The 21,212-nt window shown below is 39.1% G+C and overlaps 1 protein-coding gene across 2 annotated transcripts; it reads right to left on the bottom strand.

Annotated features, from left to right (window-relative positions):
- Positions 1 to 244: 244 nt before the first annotated feature.
- Positions 245 to 21,037, bottom strand: kel (Kell metallo-endopeptidase (Kell blood group)). 2 transcript variants are annotated; one of them, XM_088328001.1, is made up of 17 exons: positions 20,925 to 21,037; positions 19,092 to 19,386; positions 18,794 to 19,015; positions 18,606 to 18,727; positions 14,700 to 14,858; positions 12,783 to 12,854; positions 12,531 to 12,719; positions 10,403 to 10,563; positions 10,059 to 10,323; positions 8,777 to 8,875; positions 8,630 to 8,707; positions 5,963 to 6,069; positions 4,646 to 4,735; positions 3,105 to 3,172; positions 2,875 to 3,032; positions 1,843 to 1,932; positions 245 to 1,260 (listed from the first exon to the last, which is right to left on the bottom strand). In XM_088328001.1, the coding sequence occupies exons 1-17, from the start codon at positions 20,997 to 20,999 to the stop codon at positions 1,114 to 1,116; spliced, it is 2,397 nt and encodes a 798-aa protein (XP_088184127.1). In that variant the 5' UTR covers positions 21,000 to 21,037; the 3' UTR covers positions 245 to 1,113. The 2 variants fall into 2 exon arrangements, with proteins under 2 accessions (XP_088184127.1, XP_088184126.1); XM_088328000.1 differs by having other exon boundaries at positions 246 to 1,260; positions 18,794 to 19,018.
- Between the last annotated feature and the right edge of the window lie 175 nt (positions 21,038 to 21,212).

Here is a 21,212-nt window from a genome sequence, read left to right on the forward strand (position 1 = left end):
ATTGTATTTGAAAACAGTGCTCAACATCTTTTATGGGTAAGAAATTTAAAGTGAATTAGTCTATTCCATTAGAGGAGACATACACTCAAAACCATCATGGAACATAAAGCTTCTTTCATTTAATAAAACATGTAAAAAAAATATAGCCCGTATAAATGGCTCAATCTGTTGTGAGATATTTTAGCGATAAAAGGCCCTTGGAATTTAATTGTTTTAATAATGTGAAGCCATACACCAATTTAGAATTTTAAATGAGTATTAAGAACTTGTCAATGCATGGATATTGACCATTTATTTGGGAACAGAAACAAGGCTGCTTAAATGAAAACAGTTACTTTACACATCATTAACAACTTTTAACATATGTAGACAATGTATGGGATTATATATACCTGTTGTCTTTAATGTTGCCATATTCTGGAAATCCAACCTTTTGATTTTGTTTTTTAGTGCTCGTCCACCTACACTAGTTTCTATAGCTCCCACCAATGACTTGGCAGCTAGCATAAGTTCTGTAACATCTTCAAGCTGCGGTCCAATCACTATCAAAGATAACAAATCATACATAATTTTCTGTCATCTTGCTGCTAAGGGTACCCGAAAACTCAAAACCCTCACAAAAGGCTGGGCAAAAAAAACCCGAAAAGAAAAATGTTTCTTTTGTGTCACTTTGAGTCGCCGTAGTTTGTATATTTTAGCACTCATTTTCGGGTTTATTACACATTACAGTGCACTGTCACTTTTAGCAGAATTAGCATTATTAGCATACTGTCCAATTGATCGCTGTAGATGGGAGTCATGCACCGTACGGCTGCAATGTGTGATGTAAGCAGACTTGCGAGGCTAACAGCATTAGCGTCTCTTATTTTCAAGTGTTGTTTTCCCCTCACAACCTGGACTTCGCTTCTGGTCGTGAGCAGCTAGCCGTATCGCACGCTAGCCTCAATTCCAATCGCCTGTTGATATCCCATCCAGTTGTCTCCAGGGTAACGAAATCTGAACATAATTTCAGGCCCGATCCGACTAATTTCGGCAAGACAGGGTGTAAATATGTTATGAGGACACTCAGGACAGTTTTGAATTGTTTCATTTTTACGTCTCCGTCCAAAACCTTCAGCATCCGTGTGATGAGTACAGCTGAGTTTTTTGGGGGCACTGGAGGTTTGTGGGACAAAGACCAGGTTTGCTACAAACGGCGGAGACCAGGAAAGACGGCTCCAGCGGCATCAGGTGATGATAGGGGTCCACGTCGCAGTTGACCTGAGGTAGTAGATGAAGATAGGTCAAGTTGTTGTAAGCAAACGAAACAAATTATAGCCCACAGACAACTGGCTTAAATGAGTGGCTAGGGAAGGAAACTGAAAAAAGTGAAAATCTGAAAGATAAAGCAAGTTATATTTACACAGAACATAATTATAGCAACAGGCCATAGCCTGCAGGCAAGTGGCAAACATGACTGGCTAGAGGAGGAACCAGTGTAAAAAGGACAATACTTCCATTCAGTTTGATGATAAATTCAAATTAGACTGTCTTGAGGGAAAAAAAAATCATATGTTTTTCAATACATTGGAAATAAAGTTATAAGTTACGGTTTCCTGAACCACCAGGGTCGTAGAGGCACAATTCCCTGTGGTGTATCTTGGGCAGGTAAATCCCTCTCCATGCCCAAAAATGATTATACCCGGTCTCGGACCAGAGAGTTTTGCATGTCAGTCAAATGTGCTAACCACCACTGCACTACAGAAATTAGTGTTGGGAAATATATTTCAAACTTTTGAGGAATAATTCAAACACCAGGAGGCGAAATATCTATGAAAAATAGTGAAGCCGAAAAGAAATTACCTGAGAGAACGCCATAAAAAACAAACGCGCGTGGGAGAATCCCAAAATGGACGTGTCTGCTGGCTTCTGCTTCAGACTCTTCTGATAAGCCTGTGAAAAAAACACACTCTGTCACTCTCATTGACCTCTTACAAACTGCCACTTTGAAAAAAATTGGGAAAATGTTGCTCACTTTAAGCACAACAGTAAACCCCTAGGACGGGGGTGGCCAACAAGTTTGACACAAAGAGCAGACATTTTTAACTGTGAGAGTCAAAGAGCCACACCACGCACTGACCGGAATTAGACGTAACCTACGCAGATGATTGCCAGTCAGTTATGTGTCCGGAGCAGCATAAAAACAACAAATCTGCCGAATTGATTTCAAAGTATTATTTATTATTAACTCTGATGGATTCAAGTGTTATTTAAGAAGGGGGACAAAAAACTAAACATGAAACGAGGCAAAGAGCCTCAGTATATAGAAAATATGATGAGGAAACGAGCAGCATGCGGCTCTCGCATGTTCGCAGCCCCTGCCCTAGGATATGACATTAATCCGTTCTGAGGTGAGGTTCATAAGGTGAAATTTCCATATAGCGGGGGATAGAAACCTACAGTAATTCGTTTTGAACCCCCTGTACTTCAGATAAAAACAATGAAATGACATCCATCCATCCATTATCCTCACTAGGGTCGCGGGATTGCTGGAGCCCATCCCAGCTGTCTTCAGGCAGTGGGCAGGAGACACCCTGAACTGGTTGCCAGCCAGTCATAGGGCACACAGAGACAGACAACTCACTCGCTCATTCACACCTAGGGACAATTTGGACCGGTCAATCAACCTGACATGCATGTTTTTGGAATGTGGGAGGATACCGGAGTCCCCGGAGGAAACCCACGCAAGCACGGGGAGAAATTGCATACTCCACACAGGAAGGTTTGCAACTGAACTGCTCTCTTCAGCTTCTTATTTTCTCCGTCCAATTACTCGGCCCGAATCACGGAAGTTGAACATGCTGCGAAACACGGATTGTCAATGACAACACTAACCTTCATTGCTATCTGCAGTGCTGAAAACTGCACCCACACCTCCTGCTGCTGAGCGGCACTTATGGGAGGAAACTCTCTGCTCTGTTCGCTTGTTACTGAGCAGTAGCGGGACCAAACGCAATCTGCCACGGCATGTACCGTCTCACTCTGGGAGTAAACTAAAAGGGGACACAAAAGTTCTTGCTTTGAATGTGTATGTGTTGATTAAACTCACTGAAAAGCCTTCTTACTGTCAGGTAGAAGCTCATGCAGGAGATCTTTGGCCAGGAGGAAACCCATCACGCCATAATTCATTGCTCTGGTTAATAAAAAGGGACAAATGTCAGTTCTTTTATTGTTAATATTACTGGGGATGCACATAAATGAAAATTTGTGTCCGGAACGGAACATACATCTTTTGGCCGAAATACCAAGATGGTAAAATCTATCTATCTATATAACGAAGCCATATCCCTATAGTGGGAGGTTGCTAGAGAAGAACACATTCACCAAGCATTCATCCCATTTGCCCTTCCCAACCAGACATCGAACAATAAGCCCACAGCACAATAAGGGGTGAGTTCATCTGCCATGCAACCAAAGGAAAAACCAAAATGAAAGTTGTGGCCGGAACAAAAAAATGTAACGCTTGGTCGAAATACTAAAAAGGTAAAACCTTAACAAATGACCCCCAAGGATGATATATTAAAACAAGGGGGTAGCCAACCTTTTCTTAGCTGAGTTACATTTTTTGTTATCGATTAGCACAAAAAGCATCCAGTTTGATTTGCATTTCCCCCAAAAAAACAATAAGAAAAAAATCAGGTTATTACTGTGTCATTACCAGGTAGTCATTTGATACACATTATTTCAGAAATAAATCATGTTTCCCTAGTTTCAGTATCGTAACACGCCGCTGCCCGTCAATGCAAAGGCATCTCTGAACAGCCGGATAACGCTTCACACTGAAAAACAACAGCAACCAGATGATGAGAGTGCCGTGTCTGAGTCAGATAAGGAGGCTTGTCCTTCTACTGGTATCCGCGGAAACTAAGATCAGTTTCATGTGGGGTAGCAAATCCCTACCCAAAAAAAAGCGGCCTGGAGAGGGATGGACGCCGCCAGGCTGCACATGCCCAAGATACACCACAAAAAGTGGTGCCCCTTACGACCCGAGGGGATTCAGGAACTGTGAATTTATTAAAGAATTGGGTTCAAATGGGCGCAATGAACTACCACAAACAAATGCAGTTTAGAAACCAAACTTCCTAGAAATTCCCAATGACCAACTAGTGAATGAACTGGAGTAAATTAATGATGATGGTGTTGCGAGGTCGGCGCAAACTAGTGCAACAGTCATATTTGCATATTCACAATGTAAAATAATAAAAATGGGTTTTTAAAAAATTAAGAGGCTTGCCTGTGGTAAGCTCTGAAGTGTTACATACAAATATTAGCCAAAGTCCAGCTAGTGGCTAGAAAAAAACATGCAAGCGAAGGGACACAAGAACTATTGAGAAAATGTCTTGTTGCTAGATGCTTTGAAAAGTTCCTGTTTTGATCTCTATATCCATCTTTCTTATGAGCTAAATTAAAAAGATGAAGTCACTAATTGTACAAACCCCGCTCCAGAGTGAGGTGGCTCGCCTCACTTTAGACGTGACGTTCTTTCAGAAGCCTTTTTTTTTTTCGTTTTTCAATTTTGTTGATTTTCATCCAAAACATTTGATGCCAAACATTCGGTGCATTCCTAACTATTAGTTTTAATTAACAAGAAAAAGTTAATACTTACCTTGGGTATGTGGGATGAAAGAGAGGAGGGATGAAAATTCCCATGGGAATGATCAGCTCATTACCATGAACAGAGGGCGTGACAGAAAGACTAAGGTGCAAAGAATAACCAAGATTTACATGAACCTTTGCTATAAAAAAAATTGCCCCTTCCTGATTTGTGTTTTATTGCATATTTGTCACTCACAAACATTTTCAGATTATCAAAGCAATTACAGTGTCACAATAGTATTGCCCTTCACACATTGGTTAACTGCTGTTAAAAGTGTCGATAAAAATTGTTCAAACCTCATATTGTTAGAATATGATATAATGAAATTGTGAATGTATTTAATTGCTGTTAAAAGTGTCGACAAAAATTATTCAAACGTCATAATGTTAGAAAATGGTATAACGAAATATTGATTATGCTTAATTGCTGTTAAAAGTGTCGAGAAAAATTGTTCAAACCTCACATTGTTTATTTGCTGTTAAAAGTGTCAATAAATTTGTTCAAACCAAAAAATCTCACATAGACAACCCAAGGAATTACAAAATGTAATTTTCCAACCTTGTTACACCGTAAAGTAACTGACTAACCACAGTTTGGGGAGAGCTAAAATCAATTCCACAAGCCTCACCCAAAATTGATTGCCACCACCATTGGTGAATCAATAAATCACTTAAATTGAATCTGTAAGACAAAGTGAAGTAGGCTACAACATCTCAAGAACACCATTGACATGTCATGTCATTGGGGTGGAATTGTGATGGTTCGGGCTGCTTTGCTGCTTCAGAACCAGGACAACTTGCTCGCTCTGGTTGAAGGAATAATGAATTCTGCTGTTTAGCAGAAGATCCTGAAGGATAACGTCTGGACCATGCAGCAGTACAACAATCCAAAACACACCAACAAGCCCACCTCGGTATGGCTCAAAAAAAAAGAAGAAAAAAAGTCAAGTCTCTAATTAAATCCAATTGAGATAATGTAGGTATGCTAGAAAACGTTCCAATATGGCAGATCTGAAACAATTAAGCAAAGAAGAGTGGGCCAAAATTCCTCCACAGCGTTGTAAAAGACTCATTACCAATTATCGGGAACGTTTGATTTCTGTTATCGCTGCCGAAGGTGGCCCAACTCGCTATTAGGTTCAGGGGGCAATTCCTTTTTCACATAGTGCCAGAAATGGAATCAACATTTTAAAACTGCATTTCGTATTCTTTTGGGTTGTCTCTGTGTGATATTAAAATTGGTATGATGATCTGAAACCTTTGTGAGTGATAAATATGCAAAAAACACAAAATTCAGAAAGGAGGCACTGTAAAACGAGGCGCTTACATATTAATGTCATCTTGGCTTCGGTGCAGAAGTCTACTGCGTCTTTTTTGCAACAAGGACAGCAGCTGCAGGTAGTTGGAGAAGAAGCTGCTGGGACTTATGGATACCTAGGATTGTGCAACAGTGGAGTCAGTGATGTCATTAACTTTTGGAATTTTGGGAAAGGTGTTAGTCACCAAAAAAAAACTAAAACAGATGAAATCTAAAGCCATATGCATAGAAAAAATGAATTCAATATCGAGCTTGAGAATTTACACCTACTCGTTCAGAGTTACAATATGAAAAATAGTAGACCCATTGTATACAGTGGCCCCACCTTACAATGTTGAATGAATAAATGAATGAAAGAGACTTTTTTTTTAAGCATGACAAAACGAAAACAAAACAACAAATCCAACAAACACAAAAACAACAAAAAACACACAATTTTATCGTACAGGTTCGAAAGGGAGTATAGGAGGAAGCATATGCTTATTAAATCAGACCTCAGATTTTATTAATAATTGTGTCTTACACTTAGATCTTCTGTGTATTTGTAACATGTATGTAAAAAATAACTAATGAATATACATATTTACATTGGCTCTATGGATGTTTTCACTTTACGGTGTGGAATAAGATGTTTTTTTTGCCCCTTCTTTATGGCATTCCCCCCAATATGACATCAACAAATCATTTTGGGTGGCTAACAAAAACAAAAGTTCAAGTTTGTACTGTATTTATTTGCTATGGGTCCCTGGGCTTGCACAGTGATGCTAAAGGAAAAAGTAAAAAACATGATAACCAGGGAACCAAAGTTTGCAAATATTATGAAATACAAATGAGGCATACCACTGGCTACCCTCGCTAGGTTGCATGGCTGTAACGAAGTAACAATTGGGACTATTGATAAAAAAAAAAGGAGGCGTTTGAAGTAAAAGTAAAACTTCTCGGGGCATGACAATCCCTGTAAGTGGAAGATTTAAAATCGGTTTCATTCTCAATCCACCGTCTTCATCTTCTCACCCCCTCTGCATCCAGTGAACCAGCCACTTCACATCAAAGGTAAAAAAAACCCTCCTTTTTTCAAACATATTGAGGAATATTACACACAAGGGTTACTTATTATATGCTTTATCTGCAGTACCGGGTGTTCGGGGGTGGGCTTAAGTTAGTTACCATAGGTTTTCCATCCCCAGGGTACAGCCATTTTCCAACATTCCCACCTTATAACGTATTAATACGTATCCCATCTACTGTATATACTTTAAATTTAAAGATGCATACTTAAGGTTATTGATGACTGCATACATCAGAGTGAAAATAGGTTATATCCAGGTTTGGGGGGGTTACTTTTAAAATGAAATCGGATACAGATACTAATTACCTGTTGGAAAATGTAATCAGTAACGTAATCCGAATACAATAAAATGGCAGTAATGTAACTTGATTAAAAAGAGTTAAAACTAAAGCACACCGGACTTAAATTTTTTATCCTTTAAATTTTTATCCTACGAAAGTAATCCGTATTTAGGCGAAATGTACCTATAATTTGATAACGTCTTTCTCTAACGGAACACAATTCTATTTTTTGTGTCCTGATTACATAACGCTTGGCAGATTGGCAGTTTATTAGTTTACTAACTTTAATTTGACCAGGTTTAATTTTTTTTGAAGGGACAGTGTGTATTATCTAGTGTCTCCTAGTGGTATTAAAAAAACTCAGTTTGAAAAAACAAAAACATTAAGCAACAAGCAAAAATATATATACTGTAAACATGCATTATTTCCAAATACACAGCGGTCAACAAAATTTGCATTTATTCGACCTAGGATGATCCTCATCTGGAGGGAGCTGACAAGATTGGCTGACATCTTGCTGCAATGGCTACACTCATAACCTGTGTTTTGGCTCTTTTATTTTTAACTTTTTTTTGCACAATGTTTTATTTCTTTGTTTACAAAAACAAAAAAAATAGAACACAGTGAAAAAATGTTCCCGTGTAAAATCAATTTGGCTCATTTTAAGTATTTTTTTTGCAATTTTTCCTTATTTTCTTCCTTATTTCTTTTTCCCCCTTTTCTCTATTTTACCTCTATTTTTTTCTCTTTGAATTTTCATCGATTTTTACATTTTTATTTTCTCCTTTTCCATTTTTTCGTCTTCCTTTTCTTTTTATTCCATTTCTTTAACTTTTTTCTTTTTTTCATGTTTTCTTTTTTCCTCTTCTTTTATTTCCTTTTATTTTTTCTTTCTTACAGAGAAGCTAGGCAAAAAGTGAGGGAAAATAATATTGTGTTTATTGATTTAGGGATATACAAATGAACATGACTTGACTGACTTTCGGTCACTTTGAGACTCCGTAGTTTGTACTCTTCCTTGTGCTTTTTAACACTCGTTTTAGGATGCACGACACCACACAAAGTGGTCAACTATTACACACTGTAACTTTAACATTAGAGACACATCTTTTTGCAGAATACTGAAATATACGGTGATTATTTTAAAGTTACTTATGTGGCCCCTTTTTTATGAAAAAAAGGCCCCTTTTTTATGAAAAAGGCCACACTAAAAATCAATGGGCAAGATTGCAGACTAAAATAGAGAGCCTCTATAAATCGACGAAATAACTAGATTTACTCATCCCGGCGAACAGAGAGAGCAGTCTATTTCAGGAAGTCATTTACCTCAGAATAAAGCAGGTCAAGCTCATCCTTACTGGATGTTTCTTTTGTCGCCGCAATATTTTGAGCTACGGACCGAACCTGGAGGCAGAAAACGTCATCATTTTTATCCGTTTTGAAGTTCAAAGGCAAACTTGTGCTTTAAATCACCTTTCCCATAAGAAACCGGAGCACCTTTTGGTCAGTCCACTTGAGTTTGGCCAGTTGAGACTTGTAGGAGGACCAGATATTTTCTATGAGCTCCTCGGCCTGTCAGACAATAAAGACATTCTGGAGCAGGGGTCGGCAACCTATGACACGCGTGCCAGCAGTGGCACGCGAGGGGTTCACCAGTGGCACGCGAGCGCACGGCAAAATAATAATGATTACTTTTTAAAAATGCGCATTTTTACCTGAAATTTAAACATTTAAACAAATAACACAGCGTGCAACATTTTCAGTTGCACGCTGTGTTATTTAGAGGCCTCACAGTAGCGCCCTCCTCCTCTGCTTCGTGTGTGAGCGTGTGACTGCGCGGCGCCGATAAGGGATCCGTGTTTTAACCCAGCCACAGAAACACCGGCGCGTGATAAATGAACGAATCGTGACGGCTCCTCGAGCGAAAACATCTCATTCTTTCCAGCTAGCGTGGACAGACGAATGAGGCTTTGTGCAAAAAATGACCGTGCTGTTTTGTGCATTATGCCTCGGGAGCGTTGTACCTCGCGCAGCAAGTGTTAAACGTCATTACGAGACGAAACATGAACATAATTTCAAGGATGAGTCTGACATTTAAACGCGCAGTGTCCAGGTACGGCAAACACAGACCTTGAAAACTATTGTCACTGCTAAATACACCACTGAAGCAAGCTATCACATTGCTCACTGCATAGCAAAGCACAGAAAACCATTTACTGATGGTGAATATTTTAAAGAAGCGTGTGTGTGCATGTATGCGTGTGTGCGCATGCGTGCCTTCTGCTTTGCTGCTGTTATTTCAAGTTTTTATATTTTCTGCAACAATATATCATTGATGAATGGTATAGTAGCTGTCCATATTACTTGTTTATTTGATTGTAGTTTATAGTTGATGAAGAATGGTCGATTCTGGTTAATTCTTGTGGTAAAATGATGAAGTCATGAATGGCCACAGGCCATTCCACATGTTGTTCACATTCATTTTTTAGTTAATAGATGAACAAGAATAGTGAAAGATAAATTGGTCAGTTATACGATTTTAATGTTTATCCATTTTGTATATTTGGACTGGTGGAAAATGACAGCTATGTTGGATATTAAAAAAATGTTGTGCGATTCATTAACCTTGGTGTGGCACACTGATTTACAAGGAAATTTGAAAATGGCACTCCACACCGAAAAGGTTGCTGACCCCTGTTCTAGAGAAATGATGTCATGTTAATGTGCTTATAAAAACCGCTCAACATCTCCTCACCTCCCCGCCGGCGACGTTTTGCCTCAAGAGTTCCATCAAAACCCCGTCGAAACCCCGTTCCGTTTCCAGCATGCAGCGTTTCCAGCGAGGGGCGGTGGTAAAGAGCTCGCTCAAAGCATCCGTTCTGGAGTCGAGGTGGCGCCGCCTCGCCTCGGCTTGGCCCAAAACTACCGATAAATTATTTGCGGTTTCTGAGAATCTGGAGTCCAGGGCGGGTAGGAGGGTGTGCAGCAGGTTGAGCATCATGAACGTGTGCAGGGGGCCACTGGGAAGAACCACGCTTGGTCAGAAACTGAGCAGGGAAAGCAGGTGAGGGGAGTTCCATTGAGGGTCACTTACAGTACCTGGCGCTCAGCTCGTGCCCGCTCATCCAGTTTCCGACAATGTCCGACATTTGCATGATGTAAGGCAAGTTGTGCAGGAGGACCACATCTTCTTCAGTCAGGGACTTTGAACGGAAGGCCGCCCGCAGGCAACCCAGCCAGTCAACGGCCGGGGCCTGGCGCTAAGCATAGAAATGGGATCGGATGAATGGGACAGCAAACGGCGCTAAAAACCGAGAGTTCAGTGGGACCTCTTTGTACGATCACCTCTAAACACAAATATTTCAATACACGAGTTTTATTTGCAACAAAAATCTTGCTCGCTCACGAGCACGGTTACGAGCATTCCCAGAGGCTACCACTGCCAGCGTCAGCTAGTTCTAGTTTGCGCATGCAAACTACTACTGGCCCGAAAAACTTGTTGTTGTTGTCTTCTACCAGTCAATATTATTACAAATACAAATTTTGATAACACGTAAACAAGTTGAAATGATAATACGGGGGAAACATACACTGTACGTTGTCAGGTATGGATCTGATCTCAGTCACTCCTCCTTGCAGCACCCACCTTGCAAAGACTTCATTTACCCAGAGGTGTTCATAATAACCTCGCATTTGATTTCATTAATATCATCTTATTCTGTGTTTCTTAATGTTAATTATTATTTGAATGTGTTTTTATTGATCAGAAGGACAGCTATTTAGAGTTCATCCGGATGATTTTGGGAGGATTGGGATGGACCAATACATTTTTAAATAGTTCATGTCATAAAATTTCGCAATTTACACGAGCAATTCGAGCTATTTGTACGATCCTGGAATAAATTAAACTTGAGGTACCCCTTTAAGCTATTTTGTCCTGCAGGCAAAAAAATGTACATCAATATAAGAATTATTTGTCCCTTTCTACGATTTGTTTTTGAATGTATTTTTTAAAATCCCTTAGATTGTTTTTTCAATAAAATAAGAAAAATAGCAAAAGTACATTTTGTTATATTGTGTAATTCCAAATATTATTTTGTCTATTTTGCTAGAAAACTTAAACAATATAGTAAAATAGGAAAAATATTACTTTAAAATGAATTGATCTGTAGGCAAATAATTCTGGTAATTCTCTGTACTATTTTTTTTTTAAACTTAAAAAAGTATATAGTAACATTTGTTAAATGATAAAAAAATATTGATGTGTTGGCAAAAAAATCACAAATTTAATTATTTCTGTAAGAAAAAAAAAGGCAAAATATAGTAAAAAAAACAACAACACAAACTTATTGATCTGTTTAGCAAACACTAATTTTCATATTTGGTTGGTTGTATCCCTTAACCAATAAGGATGTAGGGGCACTATTTCCCGTGGTGTGTCTTGGGCAAGTACAGCCTGGTGGCGCCCATCTCTCTCCAGGCCAACATGTTTTTACCCAGTCTTGAACCAGGGACCTTTCACGGCATAGGCGAATGTGCTAACCACTGCACGACATAATTTGTTTTCCATATTAGTCAACCACTAATAGTGCAAGTTATCCCACTTGAAAGTAATAAAACGGTCTGTCAAACAATGAGGATTTTCAGTTTTTTTTCTTCCACACTCTGTATCTCACGGTTGAGGTTTACCCATGTTAACAATTACAGGCCTCTCCTATCTTTGCATGTCGGAAAACTTGCACAATTAGTGGTTGACTAAATATACCCATTTTCCCCACTGTACAAAAAATGAGAATAGTTATTTGCCAACCAATGCATGACCATAAAGTTCATTTTATTTTTACTCAAAATGAGTTTAATAATATAACAAAAATAAGAAAAATAATACCAAAAAGTGGATTTGTTGTCAAACCCATTTATCAAATTTGATAATTTTTCTCATTCGAAAAGCAATTAGCAAAAATATCGGAAAATATGAAAAATAGAATACATAAAAATTATCTGCCAATAGATATTTTCTTTTATTCCAGCGTAGGAATGAAAGTTCAAGTTCAAGAGTAACCTTCCAAGTAAAATTTCTCCTATTCTTTTGTCAGATATTTTCACAAATTTTATGTACTAATTTCAATTATTACCACAAATATTCATTAAAAGAAATAATAACAATAAAAAAATAAATAAAACGATGCTATTTGCCATAACTATGTTCAGCAATGTGGACTTTTACCTGCAGCTCCCTGATGGTCATACGTCGGTATAGCTGCCCTTTGGCTTTGCGATGTTCTAGAGGCGCCACGGCCTCGGCAAGCTTGGAAGAAAGCAAGGTGAAGGCGCTAACGTGGATCATGATGCTTCCCTGCGGGGTTCCAAGGAGTGCCAGGTACCGATCGCACGAAGTCAGGAACGGGCGTAAAGTCTTCAGAAAAACGAAGTGTAAGTAGCACGGCGAGGATTCGCGCAAGTGTCTGGTTTCACCAACCTCTCTTGTGACTTGAGACTTCTCAGCTTCGCTGTTCCATTCGATCGGGATCAGCAGGTCAGGCTGATCGATCTGTCGGCAGAGTGGCAGCGTCAGAAATGTGGATGCAGTAACCACTCGCTGTCTCCCGGTTTACTATTCGCGGTTTTGACACTTTGCGGATTGTGAATTGTATTGGACAGGGTTCGAACAACTTTTTCAAATTCACGTCAAATCATGTTTATACTTATAGCCCTTACTCACAGTCTCAAAGGGCTGCACAGACCACAGATTATTGTAAACCACAGACTATGATTACACCATCCCCTGATCTAAAACCTACACGAGGGCAAGGAAATACTCAAAAACCTCAACAAAAGGAAAAGTCAAGCACTTTTTAAGGACTTTCAAAGCCACTTTCTCCGGTACATTTAAAAGAAGAAATCCAGTGCGAATCATGTATTTGCAGAGCCACAAATATATTTGCTATTTACATATGCGATTTTGAAGGCATATGATTTTTACAGTAAATCGCAAATGTATATGTTTTCGAGACAAATCTTTCCCCATATAGGTGTTGGGTAAAAATGACAGCACCTTAATATGTAGCTTACATTTACAGTTGCAGGAAGTTCTTCCCATTACAATTTACCGCAGGGAGCCGATAGCTTCATTTTTTTGCATGGCCTATGATAAATGTCCGTAATTGATACGTAATCTTTGCATTTCATAGTGTCCTGTTTAGGTTTAGCATGCACCTGTTTTCTTGGGCGCGACCCGTAGGGGGAGATGACGCTTTATAGGACAATGCAGAACAAACTAATGAAAGCTGCAGTTAATCACGAGTGAAAAAGAAATCCAATGGCAGAGCGAAGCCACCAGAGAGCAGTGTTGGTGTATTTTTTTTAAGCAGACTGCTTGAGAAACAGCAACAATTTCAAACTTTTACAAGGACTACAATCAAAATTGAAGCACTTTTCAATTCTTGAAAACACTTTAAAATTCAAGCATTTATAAGGATTTCAAGCAACCGTGTTAACCCTTATTGAATTGTCTTTATCGTCATTAATATCAATGCATTGGGCATTGTGTTCTGCAGCAGACAGGAAATTATATAAGAGACAGGTTGTGTTTGTGTGTGTGTGTTGGGTGAGCGTGACTGTGTGCACTACTGTGATAGGCTGGTGTATGCGGTCAAACGGGCGAGGTAGGCGGTCAATGTCAATGTGTCAGGCCCCAAAACAAACTGCAGAGAATGGCTACTGCTGAGCTAGTATTTTAGAAGCTCGTTACATTGAAAACAATTTCAATTAAATCGGACTCTGAGGAAAGTCAGAAGAATGCAAATAAATGGTGATCATCAGCAGGTGCTCCGTGGATTGTTATCAGGTCCCGGAAGAGACTGAGGCAGCATCAGAAAAGAAGGCCTACCGCGGCTAGGCTACGTAGCAATTCTCACTAACTACTCCTGCCAAGCCTGTATCTCACTAACCCTAGATCCATTACTTAAAAAACGGGTGACTTGGAGCTACAACTCATAGGAAACATTGCGACGGTTGTATTCTAATCATCACGGAGACCTGGCTCAATCAGAGGATACTCAATGCTAGTGTACAGCTAGTCAGCTGCTTTCTAAATCACTTGCAAAACCTCAAATTTTGTTGTACTTTTATTTAATGACAATAAAGACCATTTTATGAACTGAAATTCTGTGTTCTATGTTTTTATTTGTAGATCTGTAGGTGTTATTGTGTGTTAGGTCGTATACTCGCCGTCGGTAAGGACATCATCTGGAGGTAAGTTTGACTTTTTGGGTGGGCTTTATGAAGGTCCGATGCTACTTCGCCCAATTTTACTTTTCACAGGAGGTTCCACCCCTCATTAACTCAGTTAACTGATGTAATACTGTAATATGCGAAGAATTGTTAAAAAACAGACCTGTATGTATGGTTTGGTTTTTCGGCCGGAGGTTTCCGTGGGATCTTCACCAACATAGACGTTGAAAAAGGGAAATGTGGCATAGTCTCTCATCAGCACACTCAGAGTGGAGTTGAAGTCCGTTCTATTCCATTTGCCTGACACCGACCAACCTCCGAGCTGCAAGTGTGAGATGGACACAAATTTAAATGAATTTACCTGTTACAAAAGCCATCCTCCACTCTTCAAAAGTCTTAAGGCGGGAGTGTCCCAAACTTTTCAGGAAGCAGGCCAGATTTGGTAAGCTGAAAATGTGTGAGGGCAGACTACTTAGCCTGGCATTCTTTGAACCGTCTTTAATAAATGTACCCTTCGTGAAAGGTTTGCAGTGCTAGGCGATCAGCTTTGTGACCTTGCAGCTCGCTTTTGTAGCAATTTAATTTGACTCGCAGGGTCTCGCGAAAAAGTGCTGCGGTGCCGTTAAAACAGCTTCCAGTTCCCTTCCCTTTCACAGTGTTTGTTTCTAGTTAGGTTTTTGTAGTCAGCATGTTTCGTCTTAAATCTGCGTTCAGGCTCCAAGTCTCTGCACCATTGCAGACCATGCAACCAGATTTAAGAAGGAGGTTGAATGTTTTTGAGATGAAGTGTTTGAGGACTGTGTTAGGAGTGACAAGATTGGATAGACTGAGAAATGAAATTGTGAGAGACAGAACTGGAGTAGTCGTGGAACTGAGCAAGCGTGTTGATAAGAGAGTACTCGGTTGGTTTGGACACATGGAGAGGATGGATGAGGAGCGAATGTTGAAGAGGATCTACAGAGCAGAAGTCAATGGAAGGAGACCAAGAGGAAGGCCACGATTGATGTGGATGAATGGTGTTATGAGTGCACTGCAGGAAAGGGGTCTAAATATAATGGAAGCTAGAGCTCTTGTTGGTGACAGAAAGGAGTGGAGACGTGTTGTGAAAGGATAGTGGGATTGTGGACGCGTTCTTAAGGATAGGCTGGGCACCCGTATGATGCGGCAGGGGTAAACCAGTGAAAGCTGTCGGGCCCTGCTGTTGAACAAAAGAGTGTGTTGTGTCACCCTGACCCGAGTGACATGGCTGCTTTCTTGTGTCCTGTTTCATCTGGAGGGACGAAAGCATGACCAACTTAGGTGCCGAGGTGCCTAACTTGTTTGGGTTTTTGGGCAATTGGGTTGGCCATGGTCCAAAAATGTTTGTGTGTGTTTTTTTGCTATTTTTTCTCTTTTATTTTTTTTTTATAGTATGTGTTGTCTTGCTGTCGGTCACCCCTCTTGAGGGATATGACCAAGGTAAATAGATAGATAGAATGTTTCGTCTAGCAGTGTCTTTTGATATTATATTCTTTGAAACAGCCACAGTCTCTTGGCAATTTAGCCAGACGCAGTTGTTTCGGATTTCAGTGAAAAGAAATTCCAATTTCCACTTGTCCTGAGAGCGGCAACCCTCACAGTTGACTTTCCTTTTTTTATTTACAGTCGCCATGTCGGAAATTGAATGGCCTAAAATTTTCAGGGAAGTCAAGGGCAAGGTGAAATGGTGATTATTATTTTTTGTACAGATTTATTTCATACTGCAGTCAACATTACTAGCAGGACACATATGATTTATTTTATGTCAGAGGATGCGGGCCAGTAAAAACTGGATCACAGGCCGTAATTGGCCCCACTTTGGGCATGCCCGTCCGTCTTAGAGCTATGAGATATTACAGCACATGCATAATAAGTTTATTCTGTTTTTAATATTGGACACCAGCAAAGAACATTTTATAGTTTGTAATTTTGACTGTAATTGCACACTGTTGTCCGTTGATTTGCCTCATACATCATTGTCGGCCAATCCCTTTGCGGTCCACACCCTTAGGGCACATTCGATTTTGTAACCTAGGCTATGTAAATAAAAGAAAGATGGGGATTGATGTCTTCTCTCTTTATTTAAAATGGCAACTAAAGTGCAAACCTATCAATGCAATACATGAAAAAGAGAAGACTAAGCAGTAAGGTCATCTGAAATTATCATAATCAACTGATGTGAAAATTCCAGACCATTTTTCCTGTTTGAAAAACTATTTTCTAGACAAACAGGTTAAAAAATCTGTCCATTATTTGCATCGCTTATAATAATAATAATAATAATTTCCTTGTATTGTCATTCTGTGTAACAATGTACACAGAACGAAATGTCGATTGCACCTGACCCGTTGTAGCGAGCCGATGCAGCCGCAGCCAACAGAGGGCGCCGCCGACCACTTTTTAAGTCTTAGGAATGACTCGGCCGGGGCGCGAACCACCGACCTCCCAGTCTCAAAGCGGGCGCCTTACCATCTAGGCTACTGCTCAGTAGGGTCCCCGGGGGTGCCAAGACCCATCCCAGCTATCTTCGGGCAGTGGGCAGGCGACACCCTATACTGGTTGCCAGCCAGTCGTGGGGCACACAGAGACAGACAACTCACTCGCTCGCTAATTCTCACCTAGGGACAATTTGGACCGGCCAATTAACCTGAACTGCGTGTTTTTGGAATGTGGGAGGAAACTGGGGTGCCCAGAGGGAACCCACGCAAGCACGAGGAGAACATGCAAACTCCGCATAGGAGGATTCGATCCCAAGACCTCGGAACTGTGCCGCGGACATGCTAACCACTCATCCGCCGTGCCGCCAAGTAAAAAAAATAAAATAAAATATATATTAAAATATTTATTATTTAATATAATGAGCACAATAACCTGCCATAAGTAAAGTTTTTCAAAAATGTTATTTTGGTGTCAAAGAATAAAAAAAAAATACTGATTTCTAATTCTCATTATAAAAACATTATTTCCAATGAGCAAAACTATTTCCAACCTGCTGTCTCAAGTGCTATTATTTTTAATTTACTAAGCAAATAAGTTAAAAATAAATTAAAATATGAATTATTTGATATGGCAGATGATTTTGCTCATTTAGTTTTGTTTTAGTTAAAAAAAAAATCAAAGATAAACATAATTTCTTATTTTCATAGAATAATCTGAAATTGAGCAGAAATATTTTCCACCTGCAAGTTCGAGTAATTATTCTTACTTTGGTAGACAAACAAGTTAAAAATAATAAATCAAAATATAAATTATTCAATAAGGAAAACAATCTTTTAAAAAGTTTGAAAGTGTTTATTGTCATATGCATAGTAAAGAACCACGATTCCTAGTAAAAAATAATTCTAAAAGTCTTGAATTGAGAAAAATTATTTGCCACCTGCCATAGAAATATATTGTGTTCATTTCAATTATTATATAAAATATATTTTATAACAGGATTATAATTGAATGTTTTTATTTTAGTAGAAAACATTAATTCAAAAAACAACTGTAGTTTGCTAAAAAAGAAAAAGAAAAACATCGGAAAATAACAAAATTAAATCATGAAAAAAGCAAATGTATATAATATGAAAGTTGGGAGATAATTACAAAATAAATGTAAAAACAAGTAATGAAATATCATAAAAAAATACGTGAAATGAGCAAAATATATTTTTCCAAAGGGTTCTAATTTTTGAAATGCAGTTGGAAAAATAAATGAATCTCAACAATTAAGTCTTTCATCTATTTTTTTTTTTAATTGCATTTTTTCAAATGTACAATCTACCCAACATTTTTTTTAGCTGATGTACTAACACTATTAATAAATATTCAAATTTTTACCTGGGAAATACAATAGTTTTACAATTTGTTTCCCCTCAAAATATTTAACAGTGATTCCGTGTATATAAATATGTGTCTATTCGATGTGTAGCTGTTTTTTTTCCAAATGCATTAAGTGTAAGAATCAAGATCACTTTTTGAGAAAAGCATTTAGACTCAAAAGTGTAAATAAAAGCAAAATCAGATATCTAAGTTCCATAAGTATGTCACGTTATTTATATAGACTCACTTTTTGTATGAGGGCAAGGAATGGCTCTTCTCCAGCAACATCCAGTGACTTGGTGTCCAAACAAGTGCGATAGAACCCTTTTGTTTTTTGCACAGCGGAACTTGCAAGACCATCAGCAGATTCTGCAAAGCGCCGCGATTCGGTGGATTATTTTCAGCAATTAAAAAAAAAGGTTTAATACTCCTTACCCAAAATGTCCCTGAGATACTTCAGCAGTTCTGTTTTTCTATAAAGTTTCCTTTTCTCTTTGACATCTCTTCCGGATTTGCCTTCTCCATTCTTCTGAACATCAGGCAATGGTTGGTTCGGTTGGCATGAGAAGAGGAAGTAGTCACAAGGGTGCGTGAAGGGGTCAGCAGACATGGAAAGATGGACTGATGCCTGATGGCAGGCCGGGGACACGCAGGGGCCTGCTACAAGCAAGAAGTAGCTAAATTAGAACAAAATGTGCATAAGTTATTTTTTATGGTGTGTTATTGAGCCCACCAAGAACTTCGTGGATCTCGTTCCCGCGATGAAAAAAGTGATAGTAAGCACTCCCAAGGATGAGGGCAACCAAACAGAAAGCCAAAAGGAAGACGGAGAGAGAACTGCGCTTTACCCGCGCTAGTTGAGTTTGTTCAGCAGGGGGCTGCTGATGCTCGAGGTCCTGCAGCTCCAGTTGGGTTTGGGGATGACACTCTGTGGATTCTTGAATGGGGAGTATTGACTGAAACAAAGCTGAGGAGGAAAACCCAATCTCGTGTTGCGGTTGTGAAGATGACTGCGTTGGGAGTTCAGGCTATAAGGTACATGAAAAAAGATCATTCTCGAGTATTGACAACCACGAGGATAACGTCAGCAATTTTTATGGTAAAAGGAAATAAAGGGAATGGGAAAAGGAGTTGTATGTAAAAATAACAATACGTGTGGTTAAATACTGTGAAATGCAGGTCAGATACACTAGCTCCAGCATCTGGAGATAATTCAATTGGACTGGAGTTTGAAAATGACTCTCATAGTAGATATTCCCCAACACTGCAATGTTTTCACCTTTGTTGTCTTTTGTTTGTTGGACAGAATAGAATGCCTTTATTGTATGTTCAAAAAAGAAAAGAAAACAAAAGCACAACAAAAATATAAATGCAGACCCTACGACACTGCGTCCCAGCCTTACAACGTTTTCCCTTTACAGTATGGAATAAGTGTTTTTTTTTGGCCCCTCTACAGCAATTTCCCTACTGAAAAAAACAAATTGTTTTGTGGGCTCAAAGTAGAACTAATTCCAAGTTTGCAGTGTTCCTGCCTATAGTGAGCTATTGGTTGATGTCATATAAAATGCTGGTCTCCTTTTGGTCTGAGTCACAGCATAAGGAACATACAGATATGCTATTGGCTAAATTAAACCCCACAAAACCTTTCTCTTACTTCATTCAATACAGAATTTCGTATGCTTCTCAAAGAATTTGTGAGTTGGCGTAATACCATATGGTATTCTTTTGCAATTTTTTATTCACTATGGGTCCAAGCCTTGAAGTGATGCTAAAGAGGGAGGAAAAAACAGAATTACCTAACAACCTAAGCTAGTCTACAATTACTACCATGTAAATATTGCCCATGTATTCTGTGATTGTTTTTTTCCTTTAAAGTCATACTCATATTATCTTTAACAAGCAAAATGACCCAGCATTGACATGCCAATACAAGATTGGATTCAGATGCTTGGTGTGGTCGGTAGTCAGGTACTGCAGCACTCAATTTGGCCACCAGAGGGTGTTAGAGACCCCATGAAAGCAGACCACACAAACACAGAATAGACTTAGTTTGTATTGGGAGGAGCTGTGACACACAACCTAGCTAAACACCCAAACGGAGGCCTTAAATTTAACTGTGTACATTTTTGAGAAAATTGATTTGCCCGTTTCACTGCCTTTATAAATATGAGCCTTTTTTTAAATCTTTTAATACAGGTTTATTTTGAGAGCCAAATTTAATCTCGTAAACAATGCGCTCTACGTTTCAATACTATTCCCTGCAAATCAATTAGTTTTGGCCTGAATTGTGCAATTTAAAAAAAAGTCAATATTGATAATAATTTTGGTAAAGAATGAAACAGATCTTCCCAGAATCCTTTTGAGAAGTTCCTTGACAGATTTACATTGTTCCTCAGGGGAGACTTATTTACGATGACCCAGTTAACACATTCCACAAGGTATTTATCAAGCACATCCTCTTGTCAGGATTGTTTACTTCTGTTCGCGTGTGTTTGCGGATAAAAAGACACGAACATGACATACATAACAATCCTCAATTCATTATTAGATAAGAAAACTGTCCTACCTGAAGCTCACTTGAACTTTCACGACGTGTCAGCATTTGGACGTCTAGCTCTGTTAGTTTATCCGCGTTGTCCATTTTTCAGAACTGATGTTTTACGTATGCGCATCAGCCTCAACACCCCCCCCCCCACACACCCTTTCTGTCACACTGCTGTCATCTCGGCTCTTTATCTCTGGTTATCATTTAGGTCTTTCTTCTTGCAACACTGATAATAAATAAAGAGTACAAGGGAGAAAAAAAAACTCTTCTTCAAGAGAATATTACAGACACGCTTCAGTTACCCATCTG

Source organism: Urocampus carinirostris, chromosome 2, assembly GCF_059441175.1.
Source record: "Urocampus carinirostris isolate Australia breed hairy pipefish chromosome 2, RoL_Ucar_1.0, whole genome shotgun sequence".
In the NCBI taxonomy this organism is placed as follows: domain Eukaryota; kingdom Metazoa; phylum Chordata; class Actinopteri; order Syngnathiformes; family Syngnathidae; genus Urocampus; species Urocampus carinirostris.

Bases quoted from the DNA above. Each gene is read 5' to 3' on its own strand.
- kel (XM_088328000.1), bottom strand. From the start codon at position 20,999: ATGGACAACGCGGATAAACTAACAGAGCTAGACGTCCAAATGCTGACA. The intron at 19,387-20,924 runs GTAGGACAGTTT...TGTACCTTATAG, and splicing joins AAAGTTCAAGTGAGCTTCAG to CCTGAACTCCCAACGCAGTC. The intron at 6,070-8,629 runs GTAAATGACTTC...GCACAATCCTAG, and splicing joins TTGACCTGCTTTATTCTGAG to GTATCCATAAGTCCCAGCAG.